The sequence below is a fragment of the Phyllobates terribilis genome, unplaced genomic scaffold (genome assembly GCF_046119375.1).
Source record: "Phyllobates terribilis strain yellow unplaced genomic scaffold, ASM4611937v1 Scaffold_1__5_contigs__length_1240528914, whole genome shotgun sequence".
In the NCBI taxonomy this organism is placed as follows: domain Eukaryota; kingdom Metazoa; phylum Chordata; class Amphibia; order Anura; family Dendrobatidae; genus Phyllobates; species Phyllobates terribilis.
This window is the reverse complement of record NW_027362761.1, coordinates 752,218,277-752,242,842: the sequence shown is the minus strand read 5'-3', so window position 1 is coordinate 752,242,842 and position 24,566 is coordinate 752,218,277. Positions and strand designations below refer to the sequence as shown.

The window sequence follows — 24,566 nt, the reverse complement described above, 5'->3', positions numbered from 1 at the left end:
GAGACAGTGCATGAAAACACTATTATTTTTTTAAATAAATCCTTTACACTAAATGACAAGTACAGTAAGCAACACTATCACTGTACTTATTATATATGTGACTGACATGTTTCTATCTATCTAATCTATGTGTGAAGCTCTATTCTTTCTGTTCTAAATTGTCGGGTACAGATGCTGAATTGCCGGCCGGCTTTTTTAAAGAGACAGTGCATGAAAACACTAATATTTTTTTTAATAAATCCTTTACACTAAATGACAAGTGCAGTAACCAACACTGTCACTGTGCTTCTTATATGTGTGACTGACATGTTTCTATCTATCTAATCTATGTGTGATGCTCTATTCCTTCTTGTCTAAATTGTCGGGTACCGGTGTATGCCGCTGCTGAATTTGCCGGCCGGCTTTTTTAAAGAGAGTGTCTTCTGAGCAGTTTGTCAGCTTTTGGACACCTTTGCAGGTGTTTTCTATGTGTTTCTATGTGTTTTTGTTTGCCTGCCATTGGTTTTAACGGTGTTCGACGGTGTTCTAAGGTGTTCGACGAACAGTTCGACGAACAGTTCCTCGAACATCCCGGTGTTCGACGAACCGAACCGAACCCGAACACTACGGGGGTGGCTCAACACTACTGACGAACATCCCTCCGGTGTGTGGGAAGATCCGGAGAGAAGACCAAGATATCGTCCAGGTACACCACCACGCAAGAGTAAAGAAGATCACGGAAGATGTCGTTGACCAATTCTTGGAAGATGGCGGGAGCATTGCAGAGACCGAAGTGTATCACACGGTATTCATAGTGACCGTCCCGGGTATTGAATGCCGTCTTCCACTCATCTCCTTGACGGATTCGGACCAGATTATACGCCCCATGTAGATCTAGCTGGGTAAAGATAATAGCTCCCTTAAGACGGTCAAACAACTCGGAGATGAGCGGCAGGGGGTATTTGTTTTTTACCGTGATTTGGTTGAGACCTCTATAGTCAATACAGGGGTGTAATGAACCATCTTTCTTCTTAACGAAGAAGAATCCGGCTCCAGCCGGGGACGTAGATTTCCGGATGAATCCCCATGGCCAGATTCTCCTCGATGTACTCCGACATGGCCCGGGTTTCGGCCGACGGCAACGGGTAAATACGCCCACGGGGTGGAGTGGCGCCGGGTACCAGGTCGATCAGACAGTCATATGGCCTATGAGGTGGCAGTGTCTCTGCTTCCTTTTTCCTGAAGACATCTGCATAGGACCAGTAAGGTGCCGGTAGACCGGGAAAATTAGCCGGGGTAGATGCAGGACGAGCCGGGCGAACCGGAACCAGGCAGGTCCTGCCCCCACCGGAGTAATTCACCGGATTGCCAGTTCAGCACGGGTTTATGTGTCTGGAGCCAGGGTAGACCTAGCAATAGGGAGTGAGAGAGTCTGGACAGCACATGGAAGGAGATCTTCTCAGAGTGCAGCATTCCCACCTGCAGGGTTATGGGTTCAGTGACGAGCAAGATGGTCACCGGAAGGAGTCTTCCATCCACGGAGGCGACTGACAATGGTTCAGCCAGAGGTTTGGTGGGAATCCGGTATCTCTCTATCAGGGACTGGGAAATGAGGTTTCCAGCAGCTCCAGAATCCAGATGAGAAATTTCAAAGTGACGGTTCTCTCCCCAGGAGATAGAGACAGACAAAGTCAAGGATGGAGAGGGCTTACTTTTGCCTAGGACGACCTCTCCGAGCAGTCCTAGACACTGGAGTTTCCCGGCTTCTCCGGGCAGGAACGGATGAAGTGCTCCTTACTGCCACAGTAGAAACAGCTCCCCTCTGCTCAGCGTGACTCTTGGCGAGATTTGACCATCTTGGTCTGGTCGATCTGCATAGGTTCGGGCGAGTGCGCCCGGGGAGTGACTGGTTGAGAGGCAGGTCTCTGGAAAGTAGGAGCAAGGCGAGGAAACTTTCTCTCCCGGGTAGTCTCTTTGGTACGTTCTTGGAAACGGATGTCAATCCGGGTAGCTAGTGACACCAGGTCATCCAGGGTGGTAGGAATGTCCTGACCGGCTAACTCGTCCTTAATCTGACCGGAAAGACCCTCCCAGAAGACGGACACCAGAGTCTCGTTGTCCCAGGCAAGCTCAGAAGTGAGGGTACGGAACCGTATGGCATATTGGCCCACGGTGAGACTCTCTTGGCGGAGACGTAGCAGAGAGGAGGCTGAAGAGGATTTTCGTCCTGGTTCATCGAAGACTCTCCGGAAAGCAGCGAGGAAAGACGATAAGTCGGACACCAGGGGATCCCCTCTCTCCCACAGGGGATTTAGCCATGCCAGTGCTTACCCAGTGAGATGGGACATGATGAATGTTACCTTAGCCCGGTCGGAGATGAACTGATGTGACAAGAGTTCAAAGTGCAGCATGCACTAGTTCAGAAAGCCCCGACATGAGACGGGGTCACCCCCAAAACGAGGAGGCGCAGAAAGCCGGGGACCTGGGCTGCATGCCATGGTATTGGTGAGCAGCGGTGCTGCCGGAGCGGAAGTCACACGACTCGAGGTGGATACAGGTGGGACAGACAGCGTGTCCAGATGGGAGTTGACATTCCGCAGGTAGTTCAGACGAGAAACCTCTTGGTACAGGTCCGTAAGCGAGGGGGCTTGGGGGCCACCGGGTTCCATGGCCCGAGCAAACTGTTACGGGTCCGGGGGGTGGAACCTCTGTGCTACGGTGCAAGGAGGGACCCAGAGGGGCATAACTAAGTATCAACCCGGACCGACCCTGGTCGTACGGCGGCTAACGACTCCGTGACCAGGGAGGGACCGAGCCGAGGGACCAGGTGCTACTCTGGGGACGACCTTGTAAGGGAGCAGGTGACTCCCATGGTACAGATGGCAGGGACTGACCAGAATAGCAGGTAGGCACAGCAGGCAGGCTGGCGAGCGGAAGCCTCCAGGTAGGCTATCAGGTAGACACGGCAAATGACGGCAGGAGTCTCTAGGTGGGCTGGCAGGTGGTCACGGCAAGTGATGGCAGGAGTCTCTAGGTGGTCACGGCAAGTGACGGCAGAAGTTTCCAGGTGGTCACGGCAAGTGCTCCCATGTGAGCGGGCTGGCAGGCACGGCAGGTAACAGGCAGGTAACAGGCAAGTGGTCCCAGGTGAGCGGGCTGGCAGGCACGGCAGGTAACAGGCAGGTAACAGGCAAGTGCTCCCAGGTGAGCGGGCTGGCAGGCACGGCAGGTAACAGGCAGGTAACAGGCTGGCGGGCAAGACTGGTAGTCAGGCTAGCAGCGGGACCTGAGGGCTGAAGCAGAAGTCAGAAATACTGTGCAACAACTTTTGCTCGGGCACCTCCATTTTTGAGGAGGTGCCTTATATATGGGAGGATCCTCGGCCAATGGCCGAAGACTCCTTAGGACGGCGCGCGCGGACCCTTTAAGAGGGAGGGAGCGTGCGCCCTAAGCACAGTGCTTGGGGAGTTGCGCGCGCTGGCAGCAGGAAGAGGAGCACTGGAGAACGCAGAGCGGGGAGCGAGGAGGTGAGTGGGACGGCGTCTCTGCCTAGCATGGGGCAGAGACGCCGATGCTACAGTTTATATTCATATGAAATACCAATATTATTTCTATATTTTTTGGGGGGATTTACTTCTTAGCGCATCTCTAACTTTTTACATTGAATTTTTTACTGGTTGTACTAGTCTGCACTTAGGCAAAGGTGCCCTTGAGTTTGCAGCTTGGAAGTTAACAAACACAGCGCTAGTGCAAAACCTTTTTTCTATACATAGTTAGTTTTAAATCAAAATGGCAGCAATCAGCAAAGTAAATGATACATCACTGGAATTAGGGTCTCTGCCCCTACTTCATGCGGCTCTCAGATGGGGAAGAAAAAACCTGGTGACAGATTCCCTTTAATGGATGTCTGAGGAATGTTCTGCTACGTAAAATGCACTTGGTAATGGAAATGATCAATATCTGCTGCTGGCAGCTCACTTTGTAATTAGAGATGAGAGTTGTTCTACTCGAACTGTTCGCCAATCTCAAATTCGAGCTGTTTTGGGCGGTGTTCGAGCCGTTCGGCGAACACGAACAATTTGAGAAAAATTCGGCTGTTCGAGGTTATGTTCGATAACTGTTCGTGCACCAAAATCATAACTGGATTTTTTCTCAGTAATGATGAAAATTAATGTTAATACGCAGTTTGAGTGTACAGCGGGGTGGGGGGAGGGGCAGGGGATGGATCTCTGCAGGAACAATGAAGATCTCCATTTTTTTTTTCTCTTTCCCGCATTTACAGTGGGGAGGTGCAATCTGTCAGCCTATCAGCAGCGCACACACGGAGCGAAGTGCTTTTTTTCACACAAGCAAGGGCATGTGTCATTGGCAGTGTATGTCACATGTCCTTGCCCTATAAGACCCAGCCATTTTCCCCGTCGCCACCATTTTCTCACTGCTGCAGCTGCGTGTTAGACGGCACCGCTGTTGCTGTGTGCGCTATACCTTGTTAATTTCAAGCCAATTTTCGCACAAATCTACAGATAGCTTGGGAGTAGGGAATAGTTGTGATTGCAGTCCTTTTAAGGACTAGGTTACAGCATTTCCTACGACTTTTATCAGGCAGGTCTGTGCTCTTAAATAGATAGATTGTGGGAGTAAAGACTAATTGTAATTGGAGTCCTTTTCAGGACTAGGTTACATCAGTTCCTATCAGTTTTTGCCAGGCAGGTCTGTGCCAGTGCTGTGCAAGTTTTTTTCACAGCATTTGGCTGAATCTAGCAAAGCTAATCCTTTTTGGCCTATTGCAGAGTGTGTTAGTCAGTGGAGTAGCCTATCTGTGTTGCAAGATATACCACCTGTGTATAGAATACCAATTTTTTTACTGCACCTAGTGAAGTAAAATCTTTTGGGCATAGCATCATTCTATTAGTCCATCTATACTGACCTCCATCAGGTTGCAAATTGAATATAATTTTTTTCTGCATCTAGCTCTGAAAAAATATTGGGCTTCTAGCTGTGTGTGGGACTTGTTGTATTAGTCCATCTATACTGACCTCCATCAGGTTGCAAACTGAATATATTTTTTTCTGCATCTACCTCTGAAAAAATATTGGGCTTCTAACTGTGTGTGGGACTTGTTCTATTAATCCATCTATACAGACCTCCATCAGGTTGCAAACTGAATATATTTTTTTCTGCATCTACCTCTGAAAAAATATTGGGCTTCTAGCTGTGTGTGGGACTTGTTGTATTAGTCCATCTATACTGACCTCCATCAGGTTGCAAACTGAATATATTTTTTTCTGCATCTACCTCTGAAAAAATATTGGGCTTCTAGCTGTGTATGGGACTTGTTCTATTAATCCATCTATACAGACCTCCATCAGGTTGCAAACTGAATATATTTTTTTCTGCATCTACCTCTGAAAAAATATTGGGCTTCTAGCTGTGTGTGGGACTTGTTGTATTAGTCCATCTATACTGACCTCCATCAGGTTGCAAACTGAATATATTTTTTTCTGCATCTACCTCTGAAAAAATATTGGGCTTCTAGCTGTGTGTGGGACTTGTTCTATTAGTCCATCTATACTGACCTCCATCAGGTTGCAAATTGAATATAATTTTTATCTGCATCTAGCTCTGAAAAAATATTTGGCCTTCTAGCAGTGTGTGGGACTTTCTCTATTAGTCCATCTATACTGACCTCCATCAGGTTGCAAATTGAATATAATTTTTATCTGCATCTAGCTCTGAAAAAATATTTGGCCTTCTAGCAGTGTGTGGGACTTTCTCTATTAGTCCATCTATACTGACCTCCATCAGGTTGCAAATTAAAAATAATTTTTATCTGCATCTACCTCTGAAAAAATATTTGGGCTTCTAGCTGTGTGTGGGACTTGTTCTATTACTCCATCTATACTGACCTCCATCAGGTTGCAAACTGAATATATTTTTTTCTGCATCTACCTCTGAAAAAATATTGGGCTTCTAGCTGTGTGTGGGACTTGTTGTATTAGTCCATCTATACTGACCTCCATCAGGTTGCAAATTGAATATAATTTTTTTCTGCATCTAACCCAGCCAATAGTTTTGGCCTAATACCACAGTTTGGCCACTCAGCTCTGCTCGGTTCCCATCCATTGTTTTTTTGTGCAAACAACTCCAGAGTTGTGAATTAGTTAACCACCAAAATGAGTGGAAAAAGGCCTGCTGCTGGTGGAAAGGGGAATAGGCGTGTTGGGAAGGGGAAAAAAGGTTGTGTCCGTGGGGTAGGTGTTAAAGCAACAGTAACATCTGCAGAAGAAAGACCATCTTCCAGCCAAACTAAAATGTCTACTTCTTTTAGCGGACAATGTGATAAGATCCCTTTCTTACGGCCACGCCAATCGCTACAAATTCCAGATGAGGCACAAAAACAGCAGGTGCTTCAACGGATATCAAGTGCTCCTTTAAGTGGGCTCTCCTCCACATCAACTTCAACATCACAAATACTCCAGTCCTCAAAGGTGTCACCCCAATCGCACTTGCTTCCTCACAGCTCCCAAATCTCCAGCTGCCCGTCTGAGTATGAGGTAGAACAGATGGTTGAGTTTACAGAGCTGTTTACTCATACTATAGCCTGGGAATCAGAGGTCGACTCCAGCGCTTCTGTGAATCCAGACGAGGAAATGATCTGCACTGATGCCCAGAATCTTTATGAGTCGGATCCAGGAACAGACGCAGAAGGTTCTGACCATAATGTAGACCCTCATTCCCAAACTGTAACTCCTGTTGGTGGAGACAATGAGGAAGACAATGATAAGACTCAAATACCTGATTGGAGCGACAACTTTAGTTTTTTGTCAGGGCAGGAACAGGTTGGCTCTGAGGACGACGGGTGTGATAACGCACAGGGTGATGATGATGAGGTTGGAGATCCCACTTACTGTCAACCCACAGTCAGCCAAGAGATGAGGTCAGCAGAGGAGGTGGAGGAAGATGCTAGTGACGACGAGGTCAGGTTGCGCCTTCCTGGACAGAGACGTAGTACTGGAAGCACGTCAACAACTGCATCCTCAAACACAACTCTGCCTCTCACCACAAGTCGTGGTGGCTCTTCAGGTCGCATGGGTGCTAAGCCTTGCATAGCCTGGGCATTTTTTCAGATCGATAAAGATGACCCAACTCGTGTTAGCTGTAACATTTGTCAGCAAAAGCTAAGTAGAGGCCAAAAAATACATAGTTTGAGTACTTCATGCATGAACCGGCACATGGACATGAAGCATAAGTTGCAGTGGGAAGCTCAGTGTGCTACAATGCGGCCTAGCCGGCCGGGCCAACCACCGTCTGCCATATCTTGTGCATCCGCGGCCTCTTCATCCTCTGTGACTGGGGGGACAGCAGTCACACCTGTTTTGGGGCGCAGACCTGCCACCTCTTTACCCGCAACAGCCAGCGTGATTGGCAGGTCATCATTTTCTTTGGAGGTGGTAACACCAGCTGGTGTTGAGCGCTGTCCGACATCGATAGCACCACCTTTGGATCAAGGCAACCAAACATGTCCGCCTGCATCTTCCTCACAGACCGGCAGTTTGCCGGGGACACCCTTATCAACCCCGTCTAAGCACAATAGCCAGCCCTCGGTCCCTCAGATGTGGACAAGTAAAAGACCATTTCCTCCTAGCCATGAGAAAGCTAAGAGCTTGAATTTCACCATCTGCAAGCTCTTGGCTACAGAAATGCTGCCTTTCCGCCTGGTGGACACAGAGGATTTTCGAGACCTTATGTCCGTCGCAGTGCCCCAGTACCAGATGCCCAGTCGGCACTACTTCTCAAAGAAAGGTGTGCCTGCGCTCCACCAGCATGTCGCACACAACATCACCGCTTCTTTGAGAAACTCTGTGTGTGACAGGGTGCATTTCACCACAGACACTTGGACGAGTAGGCATGGACAGGGGCGTTACATGTCACTGACTGGGCACTGGGTAACTATGGTGACAGCAGGACAAGGGGCTGCTGTCCAAGTCTTGCCGTCCCCACGAGTTGTGCGTCAATCCTCTTTATGTCAAAGTTTCTCCACTGCTTCTGCCTCCTCAACCTCCTCTCGGTCTTCCACCTGCACCCAAAGCCTGTCTGGTCATGCCACAAGCTTTCTAACTGCGCAGAAGGGATCCTGCACACCTCCTTACTATGCTGGCAGTAGGGCTCAACGTCATCAGGCGGTTTTTACTTTGAAATGTCTGGGAAATGTGAGTCACACAGCTGAGGAGTTGTGGTCAGCTCTGGAGAACCAATTTCATGAACGGTTGTCTCCACTGGACCTGAAACCAGGGAAGGCCGTGTGCGACAATGCTGCAAACCTGGGTGCGGCCCTTCGCCGGGGCAATGTCACACACGTGCCTTGTATGGCTCACGTGTTGAACCTGGTTGTCCAGCAATTTTTAGCCCACTATCCCAGACTAGATGGCCTTCTGCAGAGGGCACGGTCGCTGTGTGCTCACTTCTGCCGTTCGCATCCCGCAGCTCAGCGACTTACATCTCTACAGAAGTCGTTGGGCCTGCCACTTCACCGGCTAAAATGCGATGTGCCTACCCGGTGGAATTCAACTCTGCACATGTTGCAGCGACTGTGGCAGCACCGACAAGCCCTGGTGCAATACGTTCTGACGTATAGCCTGGGCCAACGAGATCCAGAGGTGGGGCAAATCACGCTGGAGGAGTGGTCTCAGATCAGGGACCTATGCACCCTTCTGCACAGTTTTGAAATGGCGACGAAGATGTTTAGTGCTGACGATGCCATTATCAGCATGACTATTCCGGTGATTTATATGCTGGAGCACATGTTAAACAGAATTCGGAGTCAGGTGGTGGCACAAGAGGAGGTGGAGGAAGTAGAGGAGGAGGAGTTGTATGCGGAAGGGCTAACATCTGCAAGGTCCAGACGGTCGGCAGCACCAAGGCGGCAGGCATGTGAGGGTGGGGGAGATGGTTTTACCAGGGCGCATGGTAGCAGCCAAACTAGTGAGGAAGGTGCAGGAGCCCAGGAAGAAGTGGAGGACGAACTGATGGAAGACTCATCAGATGAGGGAGACCTTGATCACATTTCTGTTGTGCGAGGTTGGGGGGAGAGGACAGAGGAAGGAAGCATGATTGTTACCTCGCCACCAACACAACAGGGACTTGGTGCTCCTGGATGCGCAACACACATGAGTGCCTTCTTGCTGCACTACCTGCAACATGACCCTCGAATTGTGAGAATTAGAAATAATCCTGACTACTGGGTTGCCACACTGTTAGATCCCCGGTACAAAAGTAAATTTGCAGAAATTATTCCTGCCATAGAAAGGGATGCACGTATGCAGGAGTATCAGCAGAGACTGTTGCAGAATCTTACATGTGCTTTTCCACAAAATACCAGTGGTGCACGTAGTGAATCTCACAGTTCCAACTTGCCAACCATGGGACCGTCAAGTGTTCAGCACTCAAACCGTAACAGAACCACAGTATCTGCTGGTATCATCAATTTTGCGGAATCATTTCACCACTTTTTTAGCCCATCCTTTGCAAGGCCACAGGAGACAAGAAGTCTGACACATAGTCAACGCCTAGAGACGATGGTACAGGAGTATCTCCAAGTAAACATTGAAGCCATGACTGTGTCACTGGACCCTTGCTCTTTTTGGGCTTCCAATCTGGATAAATGGCCGGAGCTAGCCACTTACGCCTTGGAGATCTTGTCATGCCCCGCAGCCAGCGTTCTGTCTGAACGTGTGTTCAGCGCTGCTGGTGGTGTGCTGACAGATAAGCGCACGCGGCTCTCCACTGATAATGTAGACAGACTCACGTTCATAAAGATGAACAAATCATGGATCCGAAACGACTTTTCTACCCCTGTGTCATCCTGGGGAGAGTAAAAGCTTGATGATTGGTTAAAATCAACCTACCAACCGTTTTAAGCTTTCAAATTACTAATCATGTTTATCTGTATCTTGGCTGGAAAATAATTTGGGCTTTGTAGCAGTGTGCAGCACTGATTCTATTAGGCCATCTATAATAAGCTCCACCAGATTTAAAATTACTAATCATGTTTATCTGTATCTTGACTGGAAAATAATTTGGGCTTTGTAGCAGTGTGCAGCACTGATCCTATTAGGCCATCTATACTAAAGCTTCACCAGATTTAAAATTAATAATAATTTTTAGCTGCATCTAGCCCGGAAAATAATTTTGGGGCTCCGAGATGCGCAAGACACATAAGTGCCTTCTTGCTGCACTACCTGCAGCATGACCCTCATATTGTCAGAATTCGAAGTAATCATGACTACTGGGTTGCCACACTCTTAGATCCCCCAAACTTTTCGATCAACCTATTCATTTTAATAAAGACCAAAAAAATGGTCATTTTTGTAATTATAAGCATTAGCAAGTTGTTAGAAACTGAAATCAAACAGTTTTCAACTCAAAACTTTATTCTAGGTGATGTTACATTTTCACATAGGACCCCTTGTTCGAAAGGAGCTTCTGAACTCTCTCGTCCATTGAATTTGTCAGGTTTTGGATGGTTTCTGCTTCAATTGTTTTGCATGAGGACAGAATACCCTCCCAGAGCTGTTGCTTAGATGTGAACTGCCTCCCGCCATCATAGACACTCCTTTTAATGATGCTCCAAAGGTTCTGAATGGGGTAGAGGTCAGGGGAGCATGGGGGTCACACCATAAGTTTGTCCCCTTTTATGCCCATATCAGCCAGAGATGCAGATGTTTTATGTGCAGCATGAGATGGTGCATTATCATGCAAAAAATGATCTTGCTGTGAAATACACGGTTCTTCTTCTTGAACCATGGCAGGAAGTGCTGTTTGAGAAAATCCACATACATTATGGAGTTCATCTTTAGCGCCTTCAGGGATCCTAAAGGGGCCGACAATCTCTCTCCCCATGATTCCAGCCCAAAACATTACTCCACCTCCTCCTTGTTGGCGCTGTAGCCGTGTTTGCGTGGGGTGTCCATCAACCAGCCATCCTCCACTCCATCCATCTGGACCATCGAGCGCTGCACGGCACTCATCCGTGAACAAAATAGTTTTGAAATCAGTCTTCATGTAATGTTTGGCCCACTGGAGCCGTTTCTGCTTGTGTGAAGTGGATAGAGGAGGTCGACAGGATGGCGTATGCACAGCTGCAAACCTCTGAAGGACCCTACATCTTGTTGTTCGGGGGACGTTGGAGGCACCAGCAGCTTCAAAAACTTGTCTGCTGCTATGACAAGGCTTTTTTGCCGCTGCTCTTTCAACCTGACGTAATTGCCTGTAGGAAAGAGTCCTCAATTTGCCCTTATCAGCACGCACACGTGTGTACTGTGAATCAGCTACATACTTCTTGATTGCCAAGACACTTCATCCTGATCATCGCACAATGTTGATTGTAGTCATGCCTTGACCTAAACACTCCACAATTTGTTGCTTCTCAGCAGCCGACACATCCTTTTTCTTTCCCATTTTGGCAGAAAATGTAGGCTGCTTAATAATGTGAGACAGCCTTCTTAAGTAGTCTTGCCTTTCATTGGACACACCTGCCAAACTAATTAGCACAGGTGTCTGCAATTGCTTACAGTGATATAAAGAGCCCTGACACACATCACCATCAATGAGTTTAACTGACAAACAAACAAATTCTTCCCTTATCACTCCTAAACACTTTTTGCATAATAATTTGGAACACAGTGTACATGTGCTTTTCCACAAAACACCAGTGGTTCACGTAGTGAATCTTACAGTTCTAACTTGCCAACCGTGGTCTGTATGGAGTTGTTCAATAAAGGGCCCAAAATTAAGATAACATAGATGGGAGAGGTCTCTATGAATAGGAATTCCTAAGTATTTGATACCCTGTGAGGGCCAGGCAAAGGGAAAGTTGGACTGGATGGAATCCTATATGGATTTGGGGAGGGAGACATCGAGGGCCTCAGACTTCGCTGCATTGATTTTAAAATTTGACCATGTAACAAAGTGATCTATTTCAGCCATAACAGCATGGATGGATATATGTGATTGAGTGATATATACTAGGACATCATCAGCAAATAGAGAGCACTTGTACTCGGTGCCTCCCACCTCAATCCACCTAATATTGGGGTTATGGCGAATTGATGAGAGCAGGTGCTCCGTCACTAGGATGTATAAGAGAGGGGACAGAGAACATCCCTGCCTTGTCCCATTGGTGATTGTGAAAGGTGATGAAAATGTTCTGACGCGCCCCCTGGGCCTTGGGACACCCGGAGCCAGACCCTTTTTGGTGGATGCTGGTGGTTGTAGTCTCCGTGGCGGCGACCCGGTTCCGTGGCTCAGGGCGGTCAAACCAGTGGCGGAACTATTTATGTGGTTTTGATGTTTAAATGTCCGACTACGCCACCCGTGGATTGCGGTCAGAGTGAACCGCCGCTCCAGGGCAGACCGCTGAGGCTGGTGTTGTGGGTGCAGCAGAGCGTAGCATAACTCCCCACGGGAGGAGTATAGCTTCAGGGCAGTGTATGCGGAGGATGGGGGTGATGGTGCAGGGCAGCAGCAGTAACGACACGGAGTCAGTGATGCAGTCCAGGGCCTTTACTCACAGTTCTTATTATCCAGACCACGTCTGCAGGTAACGGCTGCCCACGTCGTACTGTGCTCACCAGGTGAGGGGCTCAGACAACACCCAGATAACTTTGGAGCGCTTCACAGGACCCCCTTTGTGTGTCCTTTGTCTGACCTTTCTTACCAACCCTTCTGTCCGGCTGCCTCGGGCCTCCTCTTGGTAAACTTGGCGCCAGTTTCCCTGACCCTATGTGGTGCCTTCCTAGCGGGTGTAGCGAGGGGCTGCACCACATAAAATGTCACAGCCTCCGGTTTCTAGCTGAGGGTCGTTTCCTGCCTCCACTAGTTTCGGGGACCGGTCTCCCCCTTTGGCCTGACCCCTCCACGCAGGTGGATGCGGGCGTGCGGTGGCGACTCGCCCGTCCGCACCCCTGGGATCCCTTCGTTCCTCGTTCCTGGAGCCTTCTCCGCTCCTCTTCCTTCCTTCTCCCTCTTCCAGGCCTGGGCCTCTGTTACTAGGCCCGCCTCCGGAGCAGAGCTCATGCAGAGCCCCTGCTCCCTGCCACTTCTGCTCAGACTTCTCTGCACTGAACTAAGATGGTGCCCACCTTTTATACTCCCTTCTCAATGCACCCAGGAACTGCTTCCTCCCTGCTCCTGCACTACAGGGTTCCCCTTCCTCAGTGTTCCCTCCCCCCACTCCAACCAGGGACAGGGACTGTCGTGCCCATCTCAGGGGCATATTGGTCGCCCTGCCCCACGGCAATGTGGTGTAATGCATGCAGGTGTCGGGTCCTGATCCACACTACATCCTTACCTGAGAGTGAGATATCACACCTCTGGGTGAGGTGCAATACCTCTGTAGCAACCGAGCCCTCAGGGTGCTACAGTTCCATTTATCTTCAGCCTAGGTGACGTATTGCGATACAGGGCCGTGATTTTGGCTATAAAAGGGTCCCCTAGACCCCTACCCCAAGCTTTTTAAGAGAATCATATATGGCGTGCCAGGAGACTCTCTGGAATGCTTTCTCAGCATCCAACGAGAGTATCTAATTACAAATTTTTAACTGCATCTAGCCCAGGAAATACTTTGTGCCTAGTAGCAGTGTCTGCTAGTCAGCGGATTATCCCGGCTGTTAAGCAAGCTACACCACCTGTAGTTTGGACACTTAATTTTTTCAAAGGAAATGCTTCGGGACCACGGGATACTCAGTGAAGAGCATCAGGAGGCACCCCAAGGCATAGGGGCTGGGACTGGCAGTAGGATGCCTTGCGGTGGACAGCCGAGCTCGATCCTTATAAAAGCTTTTTAACTGCAGCAGCTTTAGTGGACGCTACTGGAGCTGGAATTACGCGGCTGCTGGCATGAGACTTGCCCTCCAATAGATCCTTGTAAATGGATTTAAAGTGTATTCATTCAAATTAGAGAGACAATTTAAATTAAAAAGCTTAGAGCTGCCTCCACCACAGGGGGGCTCGCTCGACCCACCAGCGGACAGGCACCAGTATTGGGAGAGGGGGGCTGGCCGTCAGGGTTCACCGCGGCTCTGGCACAAACCCGGCGACGCGGAGGTGGCACGGGCAGGAGCGGACTGAACGTGTCGGCTTCTCACTTTTTGGATTTTAGAAGGGCATGACATGCCTATATCTGTGTCTCCCCCTCCTTTTACTCCTCCACCTCTTTTCTTTTCGCATGACTATATGTACTTGTCACTTTTCCATGTGTTAGTTGTGTCTTCTGAGCAGTTTGTCAGCTTTTGGACACCTTTGAAGGTGTTTTCTATGTGTTTCTATGTGTTTTTGTTTGCCTGCCATTGGTTTTAACGGTGTTCGAAGGTGTTCGACGAACAGTTCGACGAACAGTTCGGCGAACACACGGGTGTTCGACGAACCGAACTCGAACACTACGGGGGTGGCTCAACACTATTTGTAATTGCCTTTTGGAACAGTTCTCAGAAAATTACTTTTGCACATGAAATTTTATAAAGTCTTGTTTGATGATTATGGGTTAATGAGGGATCATTCCTGTCAAACATATCTGATCAGCTTCTTTGAGGAGACGTTCTAGACTGGAAAAAGTGAGACTGATAGATTTTACATATTTCAAAGGCAGTTGTTACTGTGCTACATGAAGGGTTGATACATAAATTTAAAACTATGGGACTAGGTGAACATATGTGTAGATGGTTTAACAATTGGGTCAGTGATAGAGGTTCGAGGGTGATTATGAATAGAACACACTCTGATGGGGTCATAGTTAACAGAGGGTTACCATAGGAGTCAGTATTTAATATGTTTATTAAAGGGATTCTCCAAGAATATGATAAAATAGCCCCCGTTATGTACTTCAAATGGCATCCCGTCCTTGTCACATGTCAGGGAGGGTTGCAGTTAGAAAAACACAGCTCTTAAGACCTGTGTCCTAAATGACAGAAGAGCTGTATCATAAGCACACAAATCGGGGAGTTGCGGGAGCAGGGCTGTGACATCAGAAAAAATTAATCTTCAGCTGACTGAGCACCAAGGATTTTTTCTTCTCATTCCTCAGTCCTCTGTGTGCAGTCAGCCGTGGTGAAGATATATTCCTTCTCATGTCACAGCCCTTATCCTTGGCTTACCAAGTGACGTTTATTGATCTTGCTTGGGGTATTTGAGTAGAATTTCAGTAGACTTCTTTACCATTGCCATTGTGAAGGTATAAATAACTAGAAATATATTACATTTATGATAGATTAGGTGGTTTTAATAGATGGAATAGTTATTAAAGATATATAGCATTTTATCCTGCAAGGAGAAGTCATCTAAGATTCACTTGTAGAAATGTCTACAACATTTAGGCTTAGTAAGATATCATTTTCCATTGGATCTTCTGTTTGGTGAGGTAAAGCATTGTTTATTTTCTCAAAGAATTGATTACCAGTATCCTTTTCTATTATTGGACTCATGGGAACAACTTGCTTCCTATACTCAAACTGCAGATCTATCTCGACTTCTGTATCAACTTCAGTTATTACAAGATTACTATCAAATAGATTCTTGGTGCAAACTAAATCCGAAATCTCCATTTCCTTCACAGCTGTCTCATTATCTTCAGTCTTCACACTAGTCTCTATTATCAATGGCTCTGTGTTTTGTTCTTCAGAGCTGGAGGGTACAAGGCACCGTCGGTTTGAAATCTACAAGTACATTAATAAAACTATGTTAATAACATGTTTTTATTGTTCAAAAGGCAATAAAATGTTGTCACCCACAAACTTAAATGCATTTTATTTACGATTTTATGTGAGATACCAACACAAAGTAGCAAGTATTTGTGAAATGTAAAGAAAATTATACGTTTTTTTTTAAATTATTTTAAAAATATAAATCTGAAAATCACAACGTGCATTTGTATTCAGCCCCCTGTAGTCTGATACCCCTAAATAAAATCCTTAGTAACCAAATGCCTCCAGAAGTCACATAATTCTTAAATTGAGTCCACCTGTGTGTAATTTATACTCAGTATAACTGCAGCTGTTCTGTGAAGGGAAAAAACATTAGGGAAAAAACAGCATCATGAAAACCAAGGAACACGACAGACAGGTCAGGGATAAAGTTGTGGACAAGAGTCACAAATGTCACAAATACTTGTTACTTTGTATTGGTATATCACATATAATAAAAATTTGTGGGTGTAACACGAAAAAATGTGGAAAAGTTCTCGGGATATGAATACTTTTTCAAGTCACTATATGAGTGGCTAATTATGGAAGTAGTACTGAAGAAGGTGTGCCTCCACAGTGGTCAACAAGAGGTAAAAGGAGTTAACAAAGGGCACCAATTTGGGACTGTTGCTTTAAATGACCTGTATAATCAATCGTGGCTAAAAGTTTTGAGAATTACTCAAATTTTGGTCTTCACACAGTTTGCTGCTTCAGCATTATTAGATCTGTTAGTCAGATGTTTCTATGGTTACTGAAGTACAAGTTATAAGCATTTCATAAGCGTTTATACTTTTACTAACAAATACAAGTTTATACAAAGTCTCATTAGCTACAGTGCTGACACTTATTTTTCAGGAATTTTGCCATTCTTCCTGACATGCTGGATATCAACTACTGGGCCAAATCCTGACTGATGACGTATTTAAGCCTTATTGATGCTTGGAATTTATCACACTTTCTTTGCTTTTGTTTATCCTCCTGCTTTTTTAGGATTGATCACAGGTTCTCAATAGGATTAAGATTTGGGGAGTTTCCTGGTCATTTACTCAAAATTTCAATATTTTGTTCATCAAGCCATTTAGTTATTATCATTTTTGTCTTGGGAAAAAGTGGTCCATTATGCTGGAAAAAGCTTTGTTCATCACCAAATTGCTCCTGGATTGTAAAAAGAAATTGCTATTGGAGAATGATTAGACACCATTCTTTATTCATGACAGTGTCCTTAGGCAAAATTGTGAGTGAGCCCATTCTCTTAGATGCAAACCAACCCTACACATGAATGGTCTCAGGATTAGTGTTGAGCCACCCCCGTAGTGTTCGAGTTCGGTTCGGTTCGTCGAACACCAGTGTGTTCGCCGAACTGTTCGTCGAACTGTTCGTCGAACACCTTCGAACACCGTTAAAACCAATGGCAGGCAAACAAAAACACATAGAAACACATAGAAAACACCTTCAAAGGTGTCCAAAAGCTGACAAACTGCTCAGAAGACACAACTAACACATGGAAAAGTGACAAGTACATATAGTCATGCGAAAAGAAAAGAGGTGGAGGAGTAAAAGGAGGGGGAGACACAAATATAGGCATGTCATGCCCTTCTAAAATCCAAAAAGTGAGAAGCCGACACATTCAGTCCGCTCCTGCCCGTGCCACCTCCGTGTCGCCGGGTTTGTGCCAGAGCCGTGGTGAACCCTGACGGCCAGCCCCCCTCTCCCAATACTGGTGCCTGTCCGCTGGTGGGTCGAGTGAGCCCCCCTGTGGTGGAGGCAGCTCTAAGCTTTTTAATTTAAATTGTCTCTCTAATTTGAATGAATACACTTTAAATCCATTTACAAGGATCTATTGGAGGGCAAGTCTCATGCCAGCAGCCGCGTAATTCCAGCTCCAGTAGCGTCCACTAAAGCTGCTGCAGTTAAAAAGCTTTTATAAGGATCGAGCTCGGCTGTCTACCGCAAGGCATCCTACTGCCAGTCCCAGCCCCTATGCCTTGGGGTGCCTCCTGATGCTCTTCAGTGAGTATCCCGTGGTCCCGAAGCATTTCCTTTGAAAAAATTAAGTGTCCAAACTACAGGTGGTGTAGCTTGCTTAACAGCCGGGATAATCCGCTGACTAGCAGACACTGCTACTAGGCACAAAGTATTTCCTGGGCTAGATGCAGTTAAAAATTTGTAATTAGATACTCTCGTTGGATGCTGAGAAAGCATTCCATAGAGTCTCCTGGCACGCCATATATGATTCTCTTAAAAAGCTTGGGGTAGGGGTCTAGGGGACCCTTTTATAGCCAAAAAACACGGCCCTGTATCACAATACGTCACCTAGGCTGAAGATAAATGGAACTGTAGCACCCTGAGGGCTCGGTTGCTACAGAGGTATTGCACCTCACCCAGAGGTGTGATATCTCACTCTCAGGTAAGGATGGAGTGTGGATCAGGACCCGACACCTGCATGCATTACAACACATTGCCGTGGGGCAGGGCGACCAATATGCCTCTGAGATGGGCACGACAGTCCCTGTCCCTGGCTCGAGTGGGGGGAGGGAACACTGAGGAAGGGGAACCCTGTAGTGCAGGAGCAGGGAGGAAGCAGTTCCTGGGTGCATTGAGAAGGGAGTAAAAGGTGGGCACCATCTTAGTTCAGTGCAGAGAAGTCTGAGCAGAAGTGGCAGGGAGCAGGGGCTCTGCATGAGCTCTGCTCCGGAGGCGGGCCTAGTAACAGAGGCCCAGGCCTGGAAGAGGGAGAAGGAAGGAAGAGGAGTGGAGAAGGCTCCAGGAACGAGGAATGAAGGGATCCCAGGGGTGCGGACGGGCGAGTCGCCACCGCACGCCCGAATCCACCTGCGTGGAGGGGTCAGGCCAAAGGGGGAGACCGGTCCCCGAAACTAGTGGAGGCAGGAAACGACCCTCAGCTAGAAACCGGAGGCTCTGACATTTTATGTGGCGCAGCCCCTCGCTACACCCGCTAGGAAGGCACCACATAGGGTCAGGGAAACTGGCGCCAAGTTTACCAAGAGGAGGCCCGAGGCAGCCGGACAGAAGGGTTGGTAAGAAAGGCCAGACAAAGGACACACAAAGGGGGTCCTGTGAAGCGCTCCAAAGTTATCTGGGAGTTGTCTGAGACCCTCACCTGGTGAGCACAGTACGACGTGGGCAGCCGTTACCTGCAGACGTGGTCTGGATAATAAGAACTGTGAGTAAAGGCCCTGGACTGCATCACTGACTCCGTGTCGTTACTGCTGCTGCCCTGCACCATCACCCCCATCCTCCGCATACACTGCCCTGAGGCTTTATGCTACGCTCTGCTGCACCCACAACACCAGCCTCAGCGGTCTGCCCTGCAGCGGCGGTTCACTCTGACTGCAATCCACGGGTGGCGTAGTCGGACATTTAAACATCAAAACCACATAAATAGTTCCGCCACTGGTTTGACCACCCTGAGCCACGGAACCGGGTCGCCGCCACGAAGACTACAACCACCAGCATCCACCAAAAAGGGTCCGGCTCCGGGTGTCCCAAGGCCCAGGGGATGCATCAGAACATTTTCATCACCTTTCACAATCACCAATGGGACAAGGCAGGGATGTCCTCTGTCCCCTCTCTTATACATCCTAGTGACGGAGCACCTGCTCTCATCAATTTGCCATAACCCCAATATTAGGTGGATTGAGGTGGGAGGCACCGAGTACAAGTGCTCTCTATTTGCTGATGATGTCCTAGTATATATCACTCAATCACATATATCCATCCATGCTGTTATGGCTGAAATAGATCACTTTGTTACATAGTCAAATTTTAAAATCAATGCAGCGAAGTCTGAGGCCCTCGATGTCTCCCTCCCCAAATCCATATAGGATTCCATCCAGTCCAACTTTCCCTTTGCCTGGCCCTCACAGGGTATCAAATACTTAGGAATTCCTATTCATAGAGACCTCTCCCATCTATGTTATCTTAATTTTGGGCCCTTTATTGAACAACTCCATACAGACCACGGTTGGCAAGTTAGAACTGTAAGATTCACTACGTGAACCACTGGTGTTTTGTGGAAAAGCACATGTACACTGTGTTCCAAATTATTATGCAAAAAGTGTTTAGGAGTGATAAGGGAAGAATTTGTTTGTTTGTCAGTTAAACTCATTGATGGTGATGTGTGTCAGGGCTCTTTATATCACTGTAAGCAATTGCAGACACCTGTGCTAATTAGTTTGGCAGGTGTGTCCAATGAAAGTCAAGACTACTTAAGAAGGCTGTCTCACATTATTAAGCAGCCTACATTTTCTGCCAAAATGGGAAAGAAAAAGGATGTGTCGGCTGCTGAGAAGCAACAAATTGTGGAGTGTTTAGGTCAAGGCATGACTACAATCAACATTGTGCGATGATCAGGATGAAGTGTCTTGGCAATCAAGAAGTATGTAGCTGATTCACAGTACACACGTGTGCGTGCTGATAAGGGCAAATTGAGGACTCTTTCCTACAGGCAATTACGTCAGGTTAAAAGAGCAGCGGCAAAAAAGCCTTGTCATAGCAGCAGACAAGTTTTTGAAGCTGCTGGTGCCTCCAACGTCCCCCGAACAACAAGATGCAGGGTCCTTCAGAGGTTTGCAGCTGTGCATACGCCATCCTGTCGACCTCCTCTATCCACTTCACACAAGCAGAAACGGCTCCAGTGGGCTAAACATTACATGAAGACTGATTTCAAAACTGTTTTGTTCACGGATGAGTGCCGTGCAGCGCTCGATGGTCCAGATGGATGGAGTGGAGGATGGCTGGTTGATGGACACCCCACGCAAACACGGCTACAGCGCCAACAAGGAGGAGGTGGAGTAATGTTTTGGGCTGGAATCATGGGGAGAGAGATTGTCGGCCCCTTTAGGATCCCTGAAGGCGCTAAAGATGAACTCCATAATGTATGTGGATTTTCTCAAACAGCACTTCCTGCCATGGTTCAAGAAGAAGAACCGTGTATTTCACAGCAAGATCATTTTTTTGCATGATAATGCACCATCTCATGCTGCACATAAAACATCTGCATCTCTGGCTGATATGGGCATAAAAGGGGACAAACTTATGGTGTGACCCCCATGCTCCCCTGACCTCTACCCCATTCAGAACCTCTGGAGCATCATCAAAAGGAGTGTCTATGATGGCGGGAGGCAGTTCACATCTAAGCAACACCTCTGGGAGGGTATTCTGTCCTCATGCAAAACAATTGAAGCAGAAACCATCCAAAACCTGACAAATTCAATGGACGAGAGAGTTCAGAAGCTCCTTTCGAACAAGGGGTCCTATGTGAAAATGTAACATCACCTAGAATAAAGTTTTGAGTTGAAAACTGTTTGATTTCAGTTTCTAATAACCTGCTAATGCTTATAATTTAAAAAATGACCATTTTTTTGGTCTTTATTAAAATGAAAAGGTTGATCGAAAAGTTTGGGGGATCTAAGAGTGTGGCAACCCAGTAGTCATGATTACTTCGAATTCTGACAATATGAGGGTCATGTTGCAGGTAGTGCAGCAAGAAGGCACTTATGTGTCTTGCGCATCTCGGAGCCCCAAAATTATTTTCCGGGCTAGATGCAGCTAAAAATTATTATTAATTTTAAATCTGGTGGAGCTTAGTATAGATGGCCTAATAGGATCAGTGCTGCACACTGCTACAAAGCCCAAATTATTTTCCAGCCAAGATACAGATAAACATGATTAGTAATTTTAAATCTGGTGGAACTTATTATAGATGGCCTAATAGAATCAGTGCTGCACACTGCTACAAAGCCCAAATTATTTTCCAGCCAAGATACAGATAAACATGATTAGTAATTTGAAAGCTTAAAACGGTTGGTAGGGTGATTTTAACCAATCATCAAGCTTTTACTCTCCCCAGGATGACACAGGGGTAGAAAAGTCGTTTCGGATCCATGATTTGTTCATCTTTATGAACGTGAGTCTGTCTACATTATCAGTGGAGAGCCGCGTGCGCTTATCTGTCAGCACACCACCAGCAGCGCTGAACACACGTTCAGACAGAACGCTGGCTGCGGGGCATGACAAGATCTCCAAGGCGTAAGTGGCTAGCTCCGGCCATTTATCCAGATTGGAAGCCCAAAAAGAGCAAGGGTCCAGTGACACAGTCATGGCTTCAATGTTTACTTGGAGATACTCCTGTACCATCGTCTCTAGGCGTTGACTATGTGCCAGACTTCTTGTCTCCTGTGGCCTTGCAAAGGATGGGCTAAAAAAGTGGTGAAATGATTCCGCAAAATTGATGTTACCAGCAGATACTGTGGTTCTGTTACGGTTTGAGTGCTGAACACTTGACGGTCCCACGGTTGGCAAGTTGGAACTGTGAGATTCACTACGTGCACCACTGGTGTTTTGTGGAAAAGCACATGTAAGATTCTGCAACAGTCTCTGCTGATACTCCTGCATGCGTGCATCCCTTTCTATGGCAGGAATAATTTCGGCAAATTTACTTTTGTACCGGGGATCTAACAGTGTGGCAACCCAGTAGTCAGGATTATTTCTAATTCTCACAATTCGAGGGTCATGTTGCAGGTAGTGCAGCAAGAAGGCACTCATGTGTGTTGCGCATCCAGGAGCACCAAGTCCCTGTTGTGTTGGTGGCGAGGTAACAATCATGCTTCCTTCCTCTGTCCTCTCCCCCCAACCTCGCACAACAGAAATGTGATCAAGGTCTCCCTCATCTGATGAGTCTTCCATCAGTTCGTCCTCCACTTCTTCCTGGGCTCCTGCACCTTCCTCACTAGTTTGGCTGCTACCATGTGCCCTGGTAAAACCATCTCCCCCACCCTCACATGCCTGCCGCCTTGGTGCTGCCGACCGTCTGGACCTTGCAGATGTTAGCCCTTCCGCATACAACTCCTCCTCCTCTACTTCCTCCACCTCCTCTTGTGCCACCACCTGACTCCGAATTCTGTTTAACATGTGCTCCAGCATGTAAATCACCGGAATAGTCATGCTGATAATGGCATCGTCAGCACTAAACATCTTCGTCGCCATTTCAAAACTGTGCAGAAGGGTGCATAGGTCCCTGATCTGAGACCACTCCTCCAGCGTGATTTGCCCCACCTCTGGATCTCGTTGGCCCAGGCTATACGTCAGAACGTATTGCACCAGGGCTTGTCGGTGCTGCCACAGTCGCTGCAACATGTGCAGAGTTGAATTCCACCGGGTAGGCACATCGCATTTTAGCCGGTGAAGTGGCAGGCCCAACGACTTCTGTAGAGATGTAAGTCGCTGAGCTGCGGGATGCGAACGGCGGAAGTGAGCACACAGCGACCGTGCCCTCTGCAGAAGGCCATCTAGTCTGGGATAGTGGGCTAAAAATTGCTGGACAACCAGGTTCAACACATGAGCCATACAAGGCACGTGTGTGACATTGCCCCGGCGAAGGGCCGCACCCAGGTTTGCAGCATTGTCGCACACGGCCTTCCCTGGTTTCAGGTCCAGTGGAGACAACCATTCATGAAATTGGTTCTCCAGAGCTGACCACAACTCCTCAGCTGTGTGACTCACATTTCCCAGACATTTCAAAGTAAAAACCGCATGATGACGTTGAGCCCTACTGCCAGCATAGTAAGGAGGTGTGCAGGATCCCTTCTGCGCAGTTAGAAAGCTTGTGGCATGACCAGACAGGCTTTGGGTGCAGGTGGAAGACCGAGAGGAGGTTGAGGAGGCAGAAGCAGTGGAGGAACTTTGACATAAAGAGGATTGACGCACAACTCGTGGGGACGGCAAGACTTGGACAGCAGCCCCTTGTCCTGCTGTCACCATAGTTACCCAGTGCCCAGTCAGCGACATGTAACGCCCCTGTCCATGCCTACTCGTCCAAGTGTCTGTGGTGAAATGCACCCTGTCACACACAGAGTTTCTCAAAGAAGCGGTGATGTTGTGTGCGACATGCTGGTGGAGCGCAGGCACACCTTTCTTTGAGAAGTAGTGCCGACTGGGCATCTGGTACTGGGGCACTGCGACGGACATAAGGTCTCGAAAATCCTCTGTGTCCACCAGGCGGAAAGGCAGCATTTCTGTAGCCAAGAGCTTGCAGATGGTGAAATTCAAGCTCTTAGCTTTCTCATGGCTAGGAGGAAATGGTCTTTTACTTGTCCACATCTGAGGGACCGAGGGCTGGCTATTGTGCTTAGACGGGGTTATTAAGGGTGTCCCCGGCAAACTGCCGGTCTGTGAGGAAGATGCAGGCGGACATGTTAGGTTGCCTTGATCCAAAGGTGGTGCTATCGATGTCGGACAGCGCTCAACACCAGCTGGTGTTACCACCTCCAAAGAAAATGATGACCTGCCAATCACGCTGGCTGTTGCGGGTAAAGAGGTGGCAGGTCTGCGCCCCAAAACAGGTGTGACTGCTGTCCCCCCAGTCACAGAGGATGAAGAGGCCGCGGATGCACAAGATATGGCAGACGGTGGTTGGCCCGGCCGGCTAGGCCGCATTGTAGCACACTGAGCTTCCCACTGCAACTTATGCTTCATGTCCATGTGCCGGTTCATGCATGAAGTACTCAAACTATGTATTTTTTGGCCTCTACTTAGCTTTTGCTGACAAATGTTACAGATAACACGAGTTGGGTCATCTTTATCGATCTGAAAAAATGCCCAGGCTATGCAAGGCTTAGCACCCATGCGACCTGAAGAGCCACCACGACTTGTGGTGAGAGGCAGAGTTGTGTTTGAGGATGCAGTTGTTGACGTGCTTCCAGTACTACGTCTCTGTCCAGGAAGGCGCAACCTGACCTCGTCGTCACTAGCATCTTCCTCCACCTTCTCTGCTGACCTCATCTCTTGGCTGACTGTGGGTTGACAGTAAGTGGGATCTCCAACCTCATCATC

At 47.7% G+C, this 24,566-nt stretch overlaps 1 protein-coding gene across 1 annotated transcript in view; it reads right to left on the bottom strand.

The window, feature by feature from the left end:
• Positions 1-15,311: 15,311 nt before the first annotated feature.
• Positions 15,312-24,566, bottom strand: part of IL12RB1 (interleukin 12 receptor subunit beta 1) — a 247,624-nt gene continuing 238,369 nt past the window's right edge. Inside the window, exon 15 of the mRNA XM_073636892.1 lies at positions 15,312-15,686. Within this exon, the coding sequence (XP_073492993.1) occupies positions 15,312-15,686 (375 nt within the window). The remainder of the gene's footprint in view (positions 15,687-24,566) is intronic.